The sequence below is a fragment of the Lycorma delicatula genome, chromosome 1 (assembly GCF_047948215.1).
Source record: "Lycorma delicatula isolate Av1 chromosome 1, ASM4794821v1, whole genome shotgun sequence".
Lineage (NCBI taxonomy): Eukaryota > Metazoa > Arthropoda > Insecta > Hemiptera > Fulgoridae > Lycorma > Lycorma delicatula.
Genome location: NC_134455.1, coordinates 135,329,722 through 135,343,309, shown reverse-complemented (window position 1 = coordinate 135,343,309; position 13,588 = coordinate 135,329,722). Strand labels below are relative to the sequence as shown.

General features: G+C 28.9%; 1 protein-coding gene across 2 annotated transcripts in view; it reads right to left on the bottom strand.

The window, feature by feature from the left end:
- Positions 1-711: 711 nt before the first annotated feature.
- Positions 712-13,588, bottom strand: part of LOC142322645 (prolyl 4-hydroxylase subunit alpha-1-like) — a 67,406-nt gene continuing 54,529 nt past the window's right edge. For both annotated transcript variants that reach the window (XM_075361727.1, XM_075361732.1), the window contains exons 11-12: positions 12,665-12,830; positions 712-1,381 (exon numbers count right to left, since the gene is read on the bottom strand). In XM_075361727.1, coding sequence (XP_075217842.1) covers positions 1,317-1,381; positions 12,665-12,830 — 231 coding nt within the window. In that variant the 3' untranslated portion in view covers positions 712-1,316. The remainder of the gene's footprint in view (positions 1,382-12,664; positions 12,831-13,588) is intronic.

The window sequence follows — 13,588 nt, the reverse complement described above, 5'->3', positions numbered from 1 at the left end:
CATCACACAACAATATATGCATTTTAACAAAAATATGCATTTAGTATAAAATACTGAGTGAAGGAGCCTCTTTAAGTTAAACGCCCTGATTTTGTTCAATAGAGATGTAGATAACTTAAGTTTTCTTTTTTTTTTAAATTAATTACTATTATAGAAAAATCCATTGAATGAGTATGTTGTTTCTGTAAAAGAAAGTCTTTAATTGTATTTTAAATAAATTAAAAGATAAAAATAAACAAATTTTTTTAATTTTTGGTTATTTGTTTAAAAATAGCAATGAAAGAATAATAAGGCCCTTTCTTTTAAAATGGATGTAAAGAGTTCAGTTTTACATGAAAACATTTCTGTTGTCTGCTGCCATACAAGTAGGTATTTTATTTTTTATTTAAGATAAATGACTCCTTTTTTAGCAAAGATTTAACATTTATAATACATATGGATAAGTTAAAGTTACCAACAAAGAGAAAGATGAATTTTTATGGCAAAGTTTTTTTTTGATGTTCAAAGAAGTGATATAAATTTTTGCAGCAATTTTAATGTGATTTGCAATTCAGATTACATAAGGGTTCAGATTAGGAACATTGCTAGATAATTACATACATAATTAAGTATTCATAAATCTGGACTTTATTCATAGTAATATTTAAATGGAAATAATGATATTTTTCACGTTAAAAATTGTGCATAAATTAAATATAAAAACTATGAATTTGTTATAAATAAATATTTTTTATTCTGAATTTTACATAATAATTCATTAAATAAATTATATAAAATATAAATATCATTTCCTGATGAAAAAAATGTTATCTAGTTGATCTTCACTGTATTTATTATATAACCAGCCATATAAAAATGATAATTTCCTTTAAAATGGTTCCACAGTATTTCTGAAAGTCTTTTTCTTTTAAATAATCATATTCCAAAGATATAGCAGTTCTAAATAGCAAGAAATTATTTATGAAATTAAGTTAACTGTTTACAACATCCGCTTTATTAATGCACTTTAATGTAATTTTTTATTTCAGTGCTTATTAAGATAATAGCATACTACTCAAAGTGCTGAAATGTAGACCATTGTTTGTTGTGAATTAATGTGGTATAATAGATGTGAATGTAAGACTGACTTTGACTTCTTGCACAATGAAGTTGTTTTTAATTTCAGTAATTCAACTTGTTATCAATAAACTGATAAGCCCATAAATTATTTTTTTTTAGTTGTACAGCCGATAAATTTAAATTATTCTTTTATTTATTTATTATTTTTTATAAAAATTATGAGAACCAAATGAAAATTAATTTCTTCCCAGTTGATTTCAATTATCAGGATAACATGGTCTTCTAAACTCTTGTCCGACTTCATGAAGCCATTTATTACAGACTACAAAACAAAAACTCATTAATTACACAGCTCTTTGTACATTTTTAATCACAGTATTTTTGAAGTTTTGCTGTTATGATAAAATTATAGTACATAAAAAAGTTATTTAAAATATTTTTAGTATAGGTTATAACTATGTTTTAATTTATTTTTTCTACAGCTGGTACCTGTACCACAATGAGGGTAATTATGAAACAGATTTTCATTACGATACAGGTGTTCAACCGATCAAAAGTCTACTCTTTTCAACAACTGACTAATCAGAAGTGGTGGGTGTTTAAAGTATCAGTTGCTTTTTTACTTTGATTTTAATCCAGTTTAGTAATTAGCAAGCAGAAGTTAATTTGGAGGTACACTGATAGGTAACAAAGTTTCTATATTATACTCTTTGTCCTTTGGTAATGATATCAGATTCTGAGGAAGAATATTTCTTAACACATAAAGATATTAAAGAAAAGGCAGAACTTATGACTAGTAATCTATTGCCACAGAAATGTATTGTCTAATGTGTTTTTTGAAAAATTAAAAACAAATAGTCCGTAAACAATTTGTTTTATCATTGATCTAAATCAATAATTCCAATATTTTTTCAGCTGTACAAAAAATACAGTATGTAACTCTAATAATGGCCACTAGTGCACTCTTGCAAAGTTTATGACACAAGTTATGGTGAGTGTCTAAGTAACTTTGCACTCATGTATTAATGACTATCATTATAAGCTTGTTTCATAATGTACTATTATAGTACATAATTATAATGTTAATTAAAATAACTATAGTGTAGATTATAACTGTTTTGCTCACATTTCCATTTTTGCTAAATCACAGATTTAATATTGCATATTATCTACTTTAAATACCCATGCAAGGAAAATCTAGTATTAATAAGGTATGGGAAACTCTTAAATAACTTTTCAACAGTTAAACATAGAAAAATAAAATTTAGCAAATGCTCCTACCTCCAAACAATCTATTTTTTGGTATGAGACAATCACACCTTAAGCACCTAAGGAGGATCCTTGGTGACAAAGGCAACCCAAAGGTTTTAAATGGTAAGGGTAGGATCGTAAACCATCATTTTAACTGGTTTATACGAGGGACATTCAATAATTAAAGAGACAAATTGATAGGAAAAAACTGTGTATTTTTACAAAATGAGACTTTTACTACTTCTCAACATAAACCCCATTAATATTAAATACATTTGTCCCAATAATGAACTAGTTTTTTTATACCTGATGCAAAGAAATCTTGGTTTTGTTGTTTGAGCCACTTTCCCACAAATTCCTTGACCTCCTCATTGTTGCTGAACTTTTTTCCATATAATACCTCCTTTAGTGGACCAAACAGATGAAAATCCAAGGGAGCCAAATCTGGACTGTAGGAAGGATGTGGTAGTATCTCCCAACCCATTTTCTCAATGGTTTCTTGGGTCACCTGGGCAGTGTGAGGACAAGCATTGTTGTATAGCAATATCACGCCTTTTCTTATCAACATTTTTCTCTCATTGCTGGCTTTACTTTTTTCATCAACATGTCCGAGTAGTAGACACTGTTTATTGTACGCTGATTTTCCAAATAATCACAAAAGACAGCACCTTGGGCATCCCAAAAGATGGTCAACATGACTTTTCCCGCTGTTGATTACATTCTGAATTTCTTTCGGGCAGGTAAGCTGGTGTGCTTCCATTCCATGCTTTGTCTTTTGGACTCTGGTTCAAAATGGTGAGCCCAAGTTACATCACACATTAAAATGTTGTTTAGAAAAGAGTCACCTTCCCTTTCATAGCATTCTTTCAAGTCTGTACACACTTTGAGTCTTATTTCCGTGTGTTATTGCGTTAATTCTTTTGGGACCCACCTTGCACTTGTTTTGCTGTACTTGAGCTTGTTACTGATAACATTATATGAACTGTGCCAACACTTACTACAACTGTTTTTGCTATATGTTCAACTGTAATATGTTGGTCTTCATGAATAATGTCATCAATGCAGGTTTCAAGAAAAGAAGTTGACACTTCAACCGGCTGGCCAGGACGTTGCTCGTCAGTCACTGAGGTTCGACTGTTTTGAACTGTTCTACCCACTAATAAAAATTTTTGTGGTTCATACAACTTTCACCATACTGTAAAATCATTTGAGACAAATTTTAGCTGGTTTTTCACCTAATCTTATCTGTTTTTCAGAAAGCAAAAAACAGATCGCGCTGAATATTATTCAACTAAGGTGGAAACTTCAAGTGGACATGTCATCGTTAAATGCAATATTGAGGTTATAAACAGAACAATTTTTATCTGTCAGCTGTTCTCAGCTCATCCCAGTGATACCAACAAAAAGTCATTAAAGTACAAAACTCTTACAAACTGTTTCATTTCTACATCAATTTGTCCTTAATTATTAAATGTTCTCTGCAATACATCCAAAGTAGTAATTCATACTGAAAAATAGATTTCTTTGAGGTAGGAGCATTTGTGATAAATTTGATTTTTCAATATTTAATGATTGAAAAGTAATTAAGTTTTTCACATGCTTTATTATCACTCTATGTTTTATACATAATATATGTATAAATATATATATATATTTATACATATAATATATATGTGTATATATATAAATATATATATATATATATATATATATATATATATATATATATATATATATATATATATATATATATATATATATATTTATATATGTATATATAATATATGTAATATAATAATATATTGTTTATATATATATATATATTTTTTTTTTTTTTTTTTTTTTTTTGCGGAGAATGTATTGTAATGTAAATTCTCTTATAATTAATTTTAATAATTTATCTATTTTTGACAGCCTATATCAGCAGTAAGTTAACCAGAAACTAAAACAAAATAAATAATTATTCTTTAATTTCCTCTTACAACAACCTGTTATATTTTTAGTGAAGAAGCTGTAAAATACTTAAAAATAATCAAAGAGCACCTTTAGGTATCAAAGTGTGTCTTCAACACACTTCCTTTGAATATGTCTATTTTCCTTTCTTTTGTTTGTTTTGGTCAATGATAAATTTACCACATAAGACTGAAGCATGTGTGTGGGAATATGAAATGGATATTTTTTAGCATATAAAAATGCGATCCTTGACTGAAATTTGAACCCAGAACCTTACGAAAAAGATAAAGGTGCTATAACTGGCTATGAATGCCAGTGTCATAGTAGCTCGATGTGTCTTACCCTGATAAAGGAGCTCTGAAAAAAGTGAACATATCTTCAACATTGATTACACAACAGATTAACTCATTTATAACAACTCAATAGTATCAGATCTTAAATTTAAATACAAAACATTAGATGGAATATTAGTTTCTCATCTATATTTTAGGGACATAACTTCTGCCAATATTAACTGGAAAAAATAGAAGATAGAAAGGTAACACAATAAAGTTCTAATCCTAGCTATTTAACTTTGCAATTTTTCTCTCAAGAGTTTGAAAAACTAATGAAGTATTTTAAAAAATCACACAGCAATCTCCCAGTGATTCAGTATTGAGTTTAGAGTGAGTAAAAAGTTAAACTTGAGTATTAAACATACAACTACCTAACTTAATTTTGGCTGGAGAGGGAAATTAATTTTTCAATTCATTATAAAAGTTTACGTATTAGAATACTATTCCAAAGATAATTCTCCATAAACTTTGATTGGACTTAAAATGGTTTACATTCAAATAAACTTTTCTCTGGACTTCTACCAACCTTCTGGTTCCATTTCTTTGGTTATAATTTTGAGTACATTTTTTTACAATCTATCTGCTTATAATTAATTACTGCTTCGTAAATAAAAAAATGAAGAAAATGTCATTAATTATTAATCTTTAAGAGAGCCAATAGGTTTCTTTCTTAGAAAGAATTCTCAAAGAATAATGTTCAATGTTTGTAGTTCACATTATGTTTTGATTTTATAGAAATTATTGTTAATAAAAATGCATTTCTCTTTTAAACGTTGTGTGCATAATTAAAAAAACTTAATATTTCTTAAATTTGTTATGTTACTTCAGGAATTTTTCAAATTAACTTTTGGAAACTTTAATCAGAATATTTTTAAACGATGGTTGGGGTTGCCTGGATGTGTCCACATAAATTTCTCTAAAAAGAAAGAAACTGGTCAGATAGGGAAGAGTATACCACTTTTGAATGGAATTAATTGTTGTTTATATTATATTCCAACCTGAAGGCATTTGAGGGTCGCTTAGCAGTTGTCTGATTGATCTAAAATTTTGCGCAGCCCAGTTTTTTGTTGATTAGAACAGGATTACGAGAAGGAATTAACACTATTTTAACTTTTGGAAAATTATGTATACCTAAGGGTCATCCTAATATATTAGCACAGTGGTCAATATGTTGATCAATTATTTAAATTTTCAAAAGATATATATATATATATATACATAAAAACTAAATCTATTGATTTGCAGTACTCCAGCAAATACTTCCAAGAAACTGAGACCAATAATTTCTGACTAGTGAACAAAAATGATGGATGTATGTAAAATTTCATATTTTAATTAATGTTCATTTATTTTAATTTCATATTATAATATTAAAATTGCATATTTATGTAGGAAAAACTATTAGATCTTTCTAAACTAGATTTTCTGAACATTTTAGATATTATAAAACCAATCAGAAAACTAGGTTTTTATAATGTTTTCGACCATCTTATTAATAACAAATATTCAATATCTGGTATTCAGACAAATCTGGAAATATTAGAAATCAAAAAATATAATATGAATGCAAATAGATTTAATATAATAATATATAATTTAATATATTATATATATAATATATATGAAGTAGATTTAATTTAATCAACCTACAGGGTATGAGGATGGCACAATTATAAAAGCTGCAGTAGATGGCAGCACTTTATCATACATTGTTAATGTATAAATCAATCTATTTCAAATCTGTACAGTAATGTAACATTGTAACATTGCTTGATCACACGCATATTTATTATTCTACTTTAAAAAATTTTTTAAATTTTTAATGTTTACCAATGCTGCTTATTTTTTCTCATAATTTTCCAAAATACTTTCAAACTGATCACAATAGATGTTAGCAGTGATAGTCTTTCTCATTCCTAAATACTTTATAAATGATTTCTGTGGAGTGCATCAAAAGCATATGGATTTTTTTGTTGAGAATTTGGAAAGTAATTTGGAAATGCAAGTGAGGAGACCACTTCATGATTATGTAGGAAAAACTATTAGATCTTTCTAAACTAGATTTTCTGAACATTTTAGATATTATAAAACCAATCAGAAAACTAGGTTTTTATAATGTTTTCGACCATCTTATTAATAACAAATATTCAATATCTGGTATTCAATATCTGGTAATGGGTCATGAAGTACATGACCCATTTCTCATTGCACAGTAAAATTAAATCAAATAAAGGTTCAATTTTTTACTGAGTGAGATGAGAAATGCATCTTGTAAGCAATTGCAATTTGTTCTCACATGTCAAACTATGGGGCACCCATTTTCTTATCTTCCATTTCCCAGCTAAGATGTGATCTTATGTGGTTTCTTCATGTTATGTCTTTGCCATCAAGTATGATGCTCAATAATTCTCTTCAAAATATTTGCAAAAATCAAAGGTGGTATTATTTTATTCCCTGATCAGTTTGAGGTTAACCTACACAATTTTATTTCATAATTGAAAATTTATAGTAGAAAAATGAATGAAACCAAAGAAAAGTTCCATTCTTAATTTTTTTAACATGTGTGTAACGTGCAAAACAGTTCTAAAAATATGTCCCCTGTCTAATGCCTTATTATTAATTAAAACAAGGACTGTTTATAAATTAACCTTCGATTGAGTAATAACAGAATAAATAGAAAAAAAATTTACTTATATACTTTTATTAATTCTCGACGAAGCTCTATCCAAATTCAAAAACTCATTGTATTGTGATACCAACTTAACTAATCCCTCTTCAAAGAATGGTGCGTTTAAAGTATTCATTTATTCACTGACTCCGTCCATGAGTTCATCATTATTTCTGAAGTGTTGAGTAACCAATTAATTCTTTGATTTTGTGTACTGATGAAAATCAAATGCTAAATCAGGACTGAAAGATGGATGGTAAAAAAATTAAATTTGCTACTTAACTTGTTTAATATACTTTTAGTGCTATTATTAATGGTGTGAGGTTGTGCATTGTCATATAAAAAAAAACAATCTCATTTGTTAGCATACCTTGCTGTTTATTCTGAATAATTCTTCTAAACTTTGTTAATGTTTCATTATAAAAGTAAGGTTATTATTGGCTTCACAAATTCTGCCAAAAATTTCCTTTATGGTTGTAAAAATCGGTAGCCATCTTTTTTTTTGTTTGAATTGGTTTATTTTAATTTTTTGGGCTTGTTCACAGAGTGACTGAGTATTCATTGTTTGAAGTGTTACTTTATCTCACTATTGACAAACTGAATTCACATCTTGTCCTCATTACAAAACTGACAAGAAATTCCAATCCTTTATTCCGATATTACTGAAGAAAAATCAAAGATGCTCCTATCTATAGTTTTTATTTTTTTTGGCATCTAAGTTGTTTAGGTACCAATCATGCACAGTACTTAGGAAACCCAATCTGTCTGTAATAATTCTGTTAAGAGTAAACCTTGAAATCTGGGGAAAATGTTCATTAATTGTGGCATTCATCACAAATGGCATGTTCAATTTTCTTTAAAAAATTCATCATTCACAGTGAAATGTTACTCTCTTTCTTCCTAGCTGTCCACATTAATAAATTTACTGCACCATTCTCTCACAGAAACATCACCCATTGCATTATTATTGTAAACAATGCACAGCCGATGGTGGATCTCAGCTGCAGATATTACTTGTGTTTGCAACTATGTAATGCAACTTTCTTTCTTTTTTCTGTTTAGCCTCTGGGAATTACCATTCAGGTATTACTTCAGAGGATGAATGAGGATGATATATTGAGTGTAAATGAAGTATAGTCTTGTACAGTTTCAGTTTGATCATTCCTGAGACGTGTGGTTAATTGAAACCCAATCACCAAAGAACACTATATCCACAATCTAGTGTTCAAATCTGAATAAAAGTAATTGCCTTTACTAGGACTTGAACACTGGAACTCACAACTTCCAAATCAGCTGATTTGAGAAGATGCGTTCACCATTAGACCAACCCAATGGGTTATGTATTGTAACTGGCAGGAAGCAGAATTCATCATTTACTACTCAAGTGATATAAAACAAAATAGTGGCAGACTATATTTGACAATATTTAAGCTTAGCTGATGTCTAGTGTGTATGCACTTTGTTGCTATGGAGCTGGTTTGTTTGTAATGGCTGACTGGAGGTTAATTTATATATAACTTGCGTATTTTCTCACAGTCCTAGCTCTATGTAAAAAAAAGAACAGTTCTTTGATTATCATTAGTAATTTTACAAGTAAGCTAATTATGGTCAGTATGGGTGTATTTGATAATTAAAAAACCTGTAATGTTCATTTTTGGAAATTGTCTGTAGTCATTAAAAATAACTATTATTTCAACAAGGATAAAGTGATACTAAAAACTAGAAAAATCCTGTTTTCTTTGTAGTAAATTATTATTTTTGTTTTGGGTTCCATTACACTTTGTTTTCGTGAAATAATTGAACATATTATGTTAATAATGAAAAATAATAATATATATTCCATATTTCCTGAATTCTTTACATCTGATGAATCCATAAGACTTGGAAGTGGCATCCTAGAAACTGAATAGTATGAACCAAGATAGAATGCTAATGGCCAAGGCTTAACATTCTGTATTTTTCTTCTTTAGCAACTTTTCACTTGTTTGTATGAGATTGTTGTTTCTTACCCTTCTTTTTCTTTAATGAAACTCATCCCTGTGAATTGTTACTCATTGATATTTTTATTTATACAGCCCCATCATCAACTACTTTGATTATTTCTAACTCTTATTTTCTCCACTTACGCTAGGTAAATGCACATATTTTGCATACCTTTTTGTAACATTCCAGTTTGCTCTGTGGGTAACTGTTATATTAGTGTCACATTCTCTTGTTTATCATTGTTCATATTTCAGCACCAATCAATTTGGGCCCTCACCATAGTTTTATGTACTTTCCATTTTAATCTAGCAAAAACTCTCCTATCAATTAGAATGATGGAGACCTTATCTCAATTTCACCATTTCTTCTTTTTTTTTGTTTGCTATCTCCAAACAATTCGTCATCTTCCACAAAATAAGAGAACAAACATTTCAGTTTATTTCTCTTACATTCTCATCTGAAATTTGTATTATTATTTTTTGTTCAGTACATTTAAGCATATTCTTCTCCATATTTTCAACCTTCTGTCTTCAAACACTTTTCAACTCGCCTTTACTCTTGTCTCTAGTTCCTCTCATCCATTAATATATCATCACAAAGTCCTGATTACAAAACTGCTTTTCCAGTTTTCCATGCCTAAACATCCATAACCAGGTTCAAAATATTAATCCTTAATGATGATCCTTGATGCTGTTTATATATTTATAAGAAAATTTCTCATATTCCACCTACATTTATTTACATGTTTTCTTACTTATCATTAACTTGAAATTTAAAGTTTTTTAAATTTTAAAATTGTGATCGAGACCATCCTCAGTAACTCTGAGGATATTGCAAATCACTGAAAATGGTCACAAAAATGGCTGAATATGTATTATCATACAATTTGGTTTAATGTATTGCTACAAAATTTTAATTTAATATTACTGAGCTGTCAGATCGCAGTAAAAAAATAATTTTTAATTATTGTATTATAATTTTTGAAATCATTTATTTACCATATGTACTTTTAGATCTCTTGTAACTGGATCCAGTGGTAATTTCATCATTATCTGGTGTTCTACCTGGCAGTAGGTCTCTTGCGCCATCATTACCTCCATCTGTATCTCTCCCTTCTCCTTTGTCCCCTTGCAGTTTCCAATCTTCACCTTATCTATGAAATTCATCCTTCTTCTTCCTCCTTCTACTGACCCTTCCAATGCAATTGTGAAAATTCTACTACCTCTAAATATATTAGAGTTTCATAAAGTTACATAGTTTTCTTCCCTTTTTTATACTTTCCACATAAATGCTTTTTCTTCTTTAAACCTGTTCATTATTTCATCACTCCTCACTTTATCTGTCAGTATATTTTCTCCATTCTTCTTCATATCCAAATCTCAAAAGCCTCAATCTAATCCTTTCCCTCTTCTTCATTGTCCATGTTGAACTTCCATACAACCCATATGTAGCATCTGGCTATACTCTTCTTCAATCTTAAGTCTAGATTTTTACCATATACTATTTTCCTCTTCTTACTGAAGGAAAAAGAAACCTTTAGTAATAAAAGGAAATTGCTCTTCTTAATTTTATTTATATTATGCCCTTCCAAACCTCTATCACTACAGTCCACAAATATATGTAATTTTTTATTTTTTCTACATTTCCTTCACTTGTCTTTTACTATAAAATTTTCTTTATTGTTTACTTATTTGTTCTTTTCTTTCTTCTAATAAATTTCTTGTCATATATTCAATGCAAATGTTGAACAGTGTCAGTGAGAGACAGCATTCTTGCAGCACTTCCATTTAGTTCAACCCAGTTACTATTCTTATTTATTTTCATTGCTGATGTTTGTCTCGTGTATCATTCTTTAACTAATCTTCCACATTTTCATTCTACTTTTTTCTCCTTAAGATGTTCCATCATTTTCCATGTAACATTATTATTCCATGTAACTGCCTTCTCTAAATCTATGAAATACACACCTCTTCCTCTTTCTAAACATTTTTCTTTAACCATCCTTAGAAACCCTATGGTATCTTTGGTTCCTTTCTCATTTCTGAAGCCAAACTATTGTTGAATATTTTCTATTTTCAGAAATAAAACCACTGGGTTGGTCTAGTGGTGAACGCGTCTTCCCAAATCAGCTGATTTGGAAGTCGAGAGTTCCAGCATTCAAGTCCTAGTAAAGCCAGTTATTTTTACACGGATTTGAATACTAGATCATGGAAACCAGTGTTCTTTGGTGGTTGAGTTTCAATTAACCACACATCTCAGGAATGGTCGAACAGAGACTGTACAAGACTACACTTCATTTACATTCATACATATTATCATCATTCATCCTCTGAAGTATTATCTGAAAGGTAATTAACAGTAATTAATAAGAGGCTAAACAGGAAAAAGAAGGCGAAAGGTATAAAACCAAATTATTTTGTTTTTGTTTCAATTCACTATCTCATTCTTGATTAAATTACTTTCTACAAAAACTTAATAGCATGTGACATTTACTTTTAAGTATCTGTATATTATTTATATGGATGCATATATATATATATATATATATATATATATATATATAATAAAAATATATATTAAACAATAAAAATAGAAAAACAAACTATTTTATGTAGTTGTTAGTGTATAAGTTATTGTTATATTGACATTCATTACACAACATATTCAGATTGATTATTCTTACTAAAAGCCTACGATATCCATCAGTAGTATTTCATCATTGTTATGAAAGTATTACAGACACTGGCAGAAGATCATTTACAATATAAGGTACCCTGTAAAATTCCTTGATGTCATTTTTCTTATCACTGAGAAAAATCTTGGGACACAGTCACTATTTGAATGTGAGTCAGTAGAACTGGTGACTGTTAAAATAACAGGGGAACTGCAGTAGGTGTTGAAGTGGATTTTAATAATTACTCTTCTGCTAGTTCCATATGAATAATTGTGGATAAGATAAAGAATCCAATTTATGTAAGTTTAGTTTTTAATCTAAAGAATGAATGTGAAACAAAACTATTTAGGAAAACAGTGGCAATTTCTACATCAAGAGATTCTTCCCCTCTTTGTAAATTGTTTCTGATGCACTATTTCTTTATAAATTTTGTTAATATCTGAAAAAAAATCATTATGCATGCTACTGAATATATGTTTATAAAAATAAATTAGAACTAAATTGCAGCAAAGATTTTCCCAATAATCAATGTAATTATTCCATGGATTAAATATAATATATGAAAGCAAAAATGAATTAAATTTTCTCATTAAAGGATTTACATTTTATGAATAGCATTTTCTTTATTTATTTCCTTGGTTCAAGCAAATATATTCGTTAGAAGAGATTTCTCATTAATTTAGAATTGTATTTGGAAAGGTTTGGTTGTATTTGTTTTTAACAATTTAAAAATTTATTTACCCCATTTTGAACCTGCTAAAACTGGACATGCTGCATGGAGGGTCCTTGAATCAGTTTCACCGTTAGAATGCAGATTATACCAAAATAGAGCTGTTCCTTTTTCTGGCCATACAGACATATTTAAGCTTGGAAATACTGTTGCTCCACCTTGATTTACATTACTCATCTAAAGTAAACAGGATACAATTTTATTATTATTGTTGTAAAAATAACAAAAATAGTAAATATGCATATTATTATTTTGCTTACTTTTAACTAACATCCGACTCAGTCCTCCATAAACTCTTTCTTTACTTATCCCTTAACTGGCATGGTGGGGTCTTTTTTGACCCCTCCCAAGCTTTTCCTCCACCCATAAAAGTTGTTTACTAATACTTTTTATTTATTTATAGATTATTTACAATATGTTATTGTAAAATCTTACAAGTCAGAGTATTTTTGACTTATTTCAATTAACATTTTTTAGTATAAATTAAAACTAAAAGTTTTTTTGTATACCCTAAGTAAAACACCTTTTCTTAAAAAAACTAAAATTATTACTAACTTAATTTCTATATTTTTGTAAATTTTAAACATACTATTTGACTGCTGTTAAAAAAATAAACCAAATATCAATTAACAGGCTGAAATCTGACATGAAAACTTTGGTAGACAGCAGTAAAATTTTTTTTTTATTATCTTTTCTCATCAGTTTTTACAGTTTATACAGACTATTTCGTTAGTGCTGTGGTCCTTGCAAACACCTCCTAAACATTTAGAACACCTTTCAGTGTATTTTTGTCCTTACTTTTTGGACACAGATGACACCTTCGCCTTTCTGAAGGGCCTGGATGCTTTCAGACCTGTAAGTTTCTGTAACCTTTTCACCCTTTCCCGGACTCTTTAATATTACTGATCGACGTTTCGGGGCAGGTTCTGTTTTTG